The sequence below is a fragment of the Centruroides sculpturatus genome, unplaced genomic scaffold (genome assembly GCF_000671375.1).
Source record: "Centruroides sculpturatus isolate CEXI.00-Female unplaced genomic scaffold, Cexi_2.0 scaffold2694, whole genome shotgun sequence".
NCBI lineage: Eukaryota > Metazoa > Arthropoda > Arachnida > Scorpiones > Buthidae > Centruroides > Centruroides sculpturatus.
The window spans coordinates 7,536-15,992 of NW_019386927.1; the positions used below are offsets into that span (position 1 = coordinate 7,536).

Sequence of the window (8,457 nt, forward strand, 5' to 3'; positions counted from 1 at the left end):
TAGAACAAAANCAATATATTTATTTTGTTTGTACAAAATAAAAAAATAATTTTTAACGATACAATAGTCTTCGTTAGGCTTAACATCGACAAAAATTCAACGCGAAGCAACATGCAATGGAGAAAAATTTCAACATGGGATAAATTAACATATTTATTCGTACATAATCGGTTATCCGAAATATCAATTTTCCGAATAACCCCAGTCCCCAATTGATTCAGATAATCAACGCTCTACTGTATTAACTCTAATCATTAAATTTATTGTAAGGATGGCAGTATTACTTATCTGTAGAACAAAATTTAATTATAGTATAAAAATGACCCATAAATTCTAGTATTTCATTTATTTGTATAATAGAAACTCAATTTAATGTTCTCTGATTTAACATATTTTTTCATTGGTCCTTTCAAATTTTCATAAACCACAATGTTAACATCTTCGGTATTCAACTAATTTAGTTCTTTCACTTTGCAAATTTTTGGGATTTAATGCATTGAAAAATTGATCCCTAGATGAATTTTCATCTCAAATACTAATTCTTGTAAATAAAGAAATGTACTGTATTTCATGTTTGGATGATATTGGTAAGGTGACTAACTTTTTTACAATGGAAAGGAGAACACAAATAAATTAAAGGAAAAAATATCGTAAAAAAAGAAACATTTTATTCATTGCAACAATAATACACTAAAATAATCTCTACTGCATGCGTATGTGCTGTGTCGTGTTTTGGTAAGAAGTAAACAAAGACACTTGTATGTGGCGTGCTTTCTCAAGGTCTTCCATGTATCTCATAACCGCATCATGCTACACTGTATGAGTCATCATGTCAAATGCAAACACGTCACATCACATCACACACAATGGATTGGCTCGGCATCAATTGAATACAGAGATTTACAGATTAGTCTTCAAATATCAAAAAGGAGGACATGTAGGTGGACAGAACTTGCAAAAGAAGGACTGTCCTCCCTAAAGGAGGTCAATTGGTCACCTTAATATTGACAAAAATGTGTTTTTTTTATTTCAAACTTAGAAACTGCTTTGATGAAGACATATCAAATTCTCAACAGGAAACAAACAAGTATCTTTGATTACTTTAAATAGCATTAACAGTTTATTATCTTCGTATAAAACATGTTTAGAGATACCAATTGTTGTACTTTGTATTTCATTGTATGAAATGAAGGTGTTCATGGAAGCATTTATACTGGAAATAAGTGTTTTTCTTTACTTTATCCATTTTGAATGCATATACATGTGTATTTGTATGTTCTGGTATGTTTTTTAACAATGTTTAGATTTTACATATTCTGCAATTTTAATGTATGTTTTCATTGATTCCTTGATAAACATTAAATTGTGTTTCTACTGTACTTTATTAAAGACAATGATTTACATTTGTTGTAAAAGTAAGTTATTCAAAAGCTATCAGAATTTGAATACTTTTTAGTTTTAAAAAATGTATTATCAGTTTTCATCAACATTAATAGTGAATCTGTTTACTCTATTCCATCAACAACTTTAATAATGAATCCATCATTAAAGTTGTTGATGGAATAGTATCTAGTTCAAAAATATTATAATATATTTGAACCAGGCTTTCAAAGAAATCATAATATTTATCTTTGATACTAAAGTAATTATTACATTAATAATTAATTACATTTTCTGATTTTATACTTATTTAAATTCACAGGCCCACCCTATATTCCATTTGCTCACATTCATGCACCATCCCTTGGATTTGAGGATTTGAGATTGACTATGCTTATTCCAAATAGGCCAATACGACTTAAAATTATAGATGCATTTAGAGTTCCTGGCTCATCTATTATGAATCCTAATTTGTGAGTATCTATCAAAATTTTAAAAATTTGAATTTAAAATTTATTAAAAAAAGAAAAATTTTTAAACACGAATTTAAAATTATATGGCGAATTATTTAACTTGCACGTATGACCGACTTTAAACGAATTTTAATACTGTTTGAATTTAAAATTTATTAGACATTTAAAAATTTTTAAACACGAATTTAAAATTATATGGCGAATTATTTAACTTGCACGTATGACCGACTTTAAACGAACTCTTCATATTAAGAAAACTTTAGAATAATCAGAGAAAATATAAAGAATAATTTAAATAAGAAAATATTCATAATTAACTGTGCACAGAATCTGCTATATTAACAATGTTGATAGAAAACAACTAAATACAGTTATACAGTATTCCTTCAGACAAAAAATAATATTCGTTGAACAATAAAGCATCTTTATCTCAATTGTTTCTATTTTCTGTGATGAGAAATTACATTATATAATATATATCACTGCTATCTAAGTTAAAGATGATCTAATCTGTTTTGATAAGAATACACTTAATATCAAAAATATTTATTATCTTTATATGATAATCTGCTTCTTTAAGAGTTATTAGATGTTCACTAGTTAATAAATAGGCTACAATTGGTATTGGCTCGAACAAATGAACTTTTTTAACGTTTATATTAACGCATATGCAACTAATAACCGTAAGTTATTAGTCTTAAATATTTTTATCAAATTAAAATTTTATTCAAAGAAATATTTCCACTTTGTCTTAAATTATTTTTAAATCGATTGTGAATTGAAACTTCAATTTTTCATGACGTTTTGAACATTATCCATATTAATCAATTTTTATGGTAAAGAGAAAATATTTTTCTTAAATATCCTCTCTATTTTTGAATATAAAAGCAATGTTGACATATTTTAATAACTAGCAGGTTCACGGAAAATCACGCTGCTAACCTATAAACAGTATATAATAAAGTCTGAATTGAATTCCTTTTATGTTTCAGTGTAGATTGTATTTTTTTTTCCATTACAGTTAAGTATTATAGTTAAATAATTATATACTTTCGGAATCTACAGGAATCAATATATGGAACCTTCATAAGTTAGGTAATGCTATTTTTATACTTTTCAACTTCCACTTTACCCTTTTTAACGTTCCATAATTTATGCGTTGCACACGGTCCCCGCAGCCAGGGATAAATCATTAGGGGATGAAAAGTAAGTTTAAAAAATTATAACTAGTATTTTTTTCAGCCAGCACTAGACCTATTACCTACAATTTAATATAAAAAAAAGTAATGAATTACGTGATGAAAGCGAAAGCGCATATTATATATATTGCACATGGGCACTGCTGACTAAGTTGGGGACAACCCTTCGGAAACAAAGATGAATCATTCAGTTATCCAAAGTCTGAGATCCTAGCATTACGTAACGTTTTGCAAACATTCTCATCCCCTATAAGGTATCGTAACGATTATTTATATACCAATCCCGAAGCCATGGAAAGCTCATATGAGGCCCAGGTGTAAAGCGAACCCTTTTGTCTCTTAGCTTAAATTATTCAACAAAAAAGTTTCCAAATTATTGGTTTATATATTTTATAAAGAAGTTTAATATTCATTTTGAAAAAAAAAACAAAAAATGGATTCCCGAACTCTATTAGGAAAATTTCCTGACTACATTGGAAATATGAATGGAAAAATTTTCTATCATTATAAATTACATAAAATCAAATGTCAATGTTAAATCTGTAAATTTCCTAATTTGGAGTTTTCAATCATTCCTACAGTCATATCTCGCCGGAACTGCTACTATAAGAATTTCGTTCGTCAAAATTCGAATTTATATTTTTTAGTTCTAAAATAACACAATTTTGTACAATTACGACGAATTGTATTTTTAATGTTTTACAATTTTTAACTGTTTACGATTATGTGTATATCTATTAATCGAATCGGCGTGGAATTAACACAACCCAAGTCCAATTTTCTCTGCCAAACAACTAAGATCGTGAGAGCTTTTGATTCCCGAATATCGCACTCAGACTGTTATAAACATTATTTGCCTATTTTTAATGATATTTATTATTATCTTTGCATTATTAAAATAACAGTACTTACATTTTACTTTTCCGGCTGTTATGTATATACATAATAGGAATGTATTGGAATTGTGTCAAATTTGACCCTCCGAGTTTTTGCAAATCTCTACGTTTTGAGATCCCTGAACCCCAAAAAAAGTAAAAAAAGCGGAAAAGTATTCCGTGTGTGTTTGTGTATGTTTCGTTTAGTATGTATAGATGGGATAAAGATTAAGAAACGAGATTTGACAAGGTAGGTTGGGTTAAGGAGCATTAATGCTGTTAAATTTTGATGATTAAAAACATTATTTAAAAGCTTGTTAAATTATTCATTGTAAATTATCACAAAATTTATTTAAATGTTAAAAAACTACATTTATTAACTTTAATATTTAAGTGACTGTACTGACTTTATAATCATTTTGTTATTTTACATTATCATCCTGTATTATGCTGATAACGAAAGGACAACGAAAAGGATTTCCTTGTGTCGCTAAGTCGAAAGAAATCTTTATTTAAACGGAACAGCATGCATTAACAAATGAAGATAATAGAATTCCGATAATTTTATTAAATTTAATGTATAAAGATAAAATAATCAAGCAAAATGAACTTATTAGATTATTAAATAAAAACGAGTTACTGAAAATACATTTAAACAATTAGAAAATGCAGNCCTGTATTATCATCAGATAAATGATTTAAAGATTGAATGCTTTGTTGTTCTCTCTTAATGAGATTATGGATAAATTTATTAGAAAAGATAGGAACCTTTACTAATATATTTATCCATAGTCACAAAATTTTTTTCAAATGTTAAATTTTATTATTTTATTTTTAATTTTTATTATTTTAATTTTATTATCTTTGTTGTATAACTTGATGTTCTTTAGTTATTGATAGGTTGTAAAGGTAAAATTTAAACATTTTGAAAAAAATCTTTATTGACAATGATTACAGTTAAGTCTTGTAGTCATCATTAATATCAATCATATCTTGCCATCTTTTATACAAACTTTCAATCTTGTGAGCATACAATGACTGGGGTTTTTCTTTGAAGAAATTCTCAAGTGTCATTCTCACATGGGTATTGTCATTGAATTGTTTATTAACACAACACTCAAAAGGGCTGATTGTGTAGACAACGTTTAGATGCCGGTGATGGTTTAGAGATTGTCTAGATTGCAGTTCAGAAAAATTTTATTGCAGAGATACTGTTTCTTGCTTGCTGCAGTTTAGATAGCATTTAGAAACCAGTAATTTGACCTACTTTGTAGACTCACTCGACACAAGTTTAGACAGCATTTTAATTCAAGTGAAAGTCATCATATTGTTTTGTTTGTTGCAAAGTTTAGATAAAAAAGGATATCATTCCTTTGATAAATGTAAATGGGATGAATCGACAAAATTATTCATTAATTAATTACTTGGATTGGAAAAAATATAATTAAATACTTTAAATTTGTTTTAAATGTTCTAATTTTGAATTCAAATGAGCAAAGACTTAAGACAATAATTAAAGCAGATGCTTTTATTTACAGTTTAAGTATCGTGTTGGTTATAAAATGTTAATGCATTTTTGGGTCATTATTGTTAATCTCCAGGTCAGAATGTTCTGTAAACAAACAAGACAATTTTAATAATTATCAAAACCTTTTATTGGAAATAAAAAAAATTAATAATAACAATAATATATTTAAAATTATTTATCTTGAGAATTACAAAGAGAGAGAATAATATGAGATCAGAATAATTCCTTAAAAAATCTATTCTGAAGATGAATTCCAAATTTGGCTTAAATTTTGTTCATATTTTAAATCCTATTGGCAACAAAATTAAACATCGAAATGGAAAAGGCCTGTCATTAACTGCCAAACTATGATTGTTGATGGCTTTAAGATTTTGTTATCAGAAGCTTTCAGAAGATAGCTAGTGACCTTATTGGAGTTTTTTCTGATGTCACAAATGAATAACTTGATTGGCTGAACAACAACTAAAAGAAGGGAGTAATGGAGAAGAAAGTAATAACCAGCATTTTGTTGAAGTTTGTTTAGACGGCATTCAGAAATAGACAATTATTGTCTTTGCAACACATTTTAAACAGCAGTTCAGTCAGCCAACACTAGATGCCATTCAGCTGTTAAACATTATTTAGCGTAAACTCTGTCTTTGCAATCAATTGAAGTTGTTGTGCTAATTTTCTGATGGTCAACCATGGATTATCATCTATCAATTGCAGGAGAACATTGTCATCAGTGGCGGAATCATTGCCTAGATGGGGTTCATCTTGAAGCAAGAAAGCTTCATCCTTGAATTTCTTGAACCAATTATAGCAGGTCTGTCTGTTGACTTTATCCTTGTCAAATGCCTTTCAGATAAGATTGCGAACCTTCATTGCATTGTGGCCACTTTTGACATGATAGAGCAACAGCACATGAATGTGTTCTTTTGAAAGTTTCATATTGTCAGACATTGTTGATGCATCTATTTCCAATGAAATATGTGATGAAACATCCCTGGTTACTCTATTTATAAACCCACATCAAATATTCTAGAACATTTTTTCCCACTCGTTTCTAGAAAAATTGAATTATCTAAATATTGCTTTTATAACCTGATATATTTGATTGTAAATGATTTTTTTTATGCATATAAATTATGAAAATTAGTTTTATATTATGATTACAGTAATGATGCTATGGTTAATATTTATTATAGATATGTTATTCATTTACAACATGGAAACTTCGAATGGATAATTAAAAAGCGCTATAAGCATTTTCAAAGACTGCATCAACAGTTACTTCTTTTTCGTGCCTCACTTTCTCTTCCAATTCCTACACGCAGGTCTGTTAAAATTTATCTTAATATTTTAAAATTTATACAAATACATTAAATTTTAGTAATTATTTTACTCACTTAACATTTTAATTATTAGTATTAAATATATTTCAGATATAGGGAAAGAAGGAAGAGTTTTAAGCACAGGAAAACACTTCCATTGTTTCCACGTCGACCTGAAGCTTTAATTCAACCAGATCAACTTTCTCATAGAGCAGTATGTTTAGTAGTTTAGTTTATTTTATTTCTACTAATCCAGTAAATGCTTTTAAAAAATAAAAATGAATATTCAGAATCGTTTTTGAAAATGCATTTTTATTAATGCAAGTTTTCACATGACTCAAATAGAATCATGTAAAAGCAATTATTTTTTATATGAAAAATAAGTTAATTTTTGTGATTGTATCAAATAGAAAAGTTTATTTGAAAATTCAATAAACTTTAGTAATGTATTGCATCTAAATTATAAAGAAAATTTTATTTAGATTAATTTGCTCAGTTATCCTCCTTTTAAGCGATCTATTGGTTGAGCCAACGTATGTTAGCTTCTTGCACGGGTTAGATCTGCCGTCCTCCAATGGGACGGTGTAGACTCCTGGTCTCCTGGCTTCGCTGCATTTGTCCTTGGTGTTAGCTAGAAGTTTATAAATCGTAGGGTTGCGTCTGTATGCGAGAGTAGCGTTGACCTTTTTTGCTATGAAGTTATAGGCCTGGCTCATTCTAGGGTCAAAATCGACGGTAATGCGCTTACCTTGTTGCTTTAGAGGTTTAGAAGTGGCATCTCCGGTTGTTAAGCATCTATGAGTTTTTTGCGCAAGCCTATCGATAAACTTACTGCTGAAACCGTGGGCTGTGGCGATGCGCTTGATGCGTTGGATTTCTCGTAGCGCGTCGTTAATGCTAGAGCAATGGGTAAAAGCTCTGCGGATAAGAGCCCTGAAAGCGGACATTTTGTAAGTAAAGGGGTCATTCGAGGTTGCAGGGATAAAGAAAGATTGAAGATTAGGCTTATGGAACACACTAGTAGCTATGCAGCCATGATCCAAGAGGATATTGAGGTCCAGGAAGTGGGCCATCCTGTCATCCTGCTGGTCTAATTTAAGCTTAAGTCCAAAAGGGTTGTTGTTCACAATCTGAAGAACGGTGTTCAGATCCGGCTTGGACTTCCAAATGATAAGAATGTCATCAACATAGCGCGTATAGAGAACGATTTCCGCGTTGAAGGACTGTAATACTTGGTTATCCAGTTTTCTTACAATTAATTCGCAGAGGTCTCCAGAGAGGGGGCTACCCATAGGTACTCCCCTTTCTTGAAGATAGATTCGTTGGTTGAAGGTGAAGAATGAGGTGTAGCACATAAGGTGGGCCAGCTCCAACACCTGCTTGTGGTATCCAGGTGGAGAGGCTTGGAAAAGGAAATCTCTAAGGGCACAGAAGCACGGTTCCAATTTAATGGAAGGATACATAGCTTCAAAGTCTAGAACTGTAATAAATTCCTGATCCTTCAGAGCGATATTCTGCAATTTAGTGATGAGTTCCCGCGTGTTCGAAACGGCGTAGTTATAATCTTTCAAATGGCCTTTAAGGAGCTCATGTAGACCCTTCTCAATAGGTAGGGTTGGAGATCTTGATTTGTCAACAATCGGCCGGATTTGCGTGCCTGGTTTATGGGTTTTAGCATAGCCGAATAGC

The 8,457-nt window shown here is 30.1% G+C and overlaps 2 protein-coding genes across 2 annotated transcripts; one reads left to right on the forward strand and one right to left on the reverse strand.

The window, feature by feature from the left end:
- The first annotated feature begins 1,681 nt into the window (after positions 1-1,681).
- On the forward strand, positions 1,682-7,057 carry LOC111615937 (phospholipase D1-like). The gene is made up of 3 exons (XM_023357374.1): positions 1,682-1,853; positions 6,643-6,771; positions 6,880-7,057. Exons 1-3 carry the CDS (start codon positions 1,771-1,773, stop codon positions 6,998-7,000), a joined length of 333 nt encoding a protein of 110 aa, XP_023213142.1. The 5' UTR covers positions 1,682-1,770; the 3' UTR covers positions 7,001-7,057.
- A 166-nt stretch (positions 7,058-7,223) lies between these two features.
- On the reverse strand, positions 7,224-8,231 carry LOC111615936. Its single transcript, XM_023357373.1, has one exon. The coding sequence runs from the start codon at positions 8,229-8,231 to the stop codon at positions 7,224-7,226; it is 1,008 nt and encodes a 335-aa protein (XP_023213141.1).
- Positions 8,232-8,457: the final 226 nt, after the last annotated feature.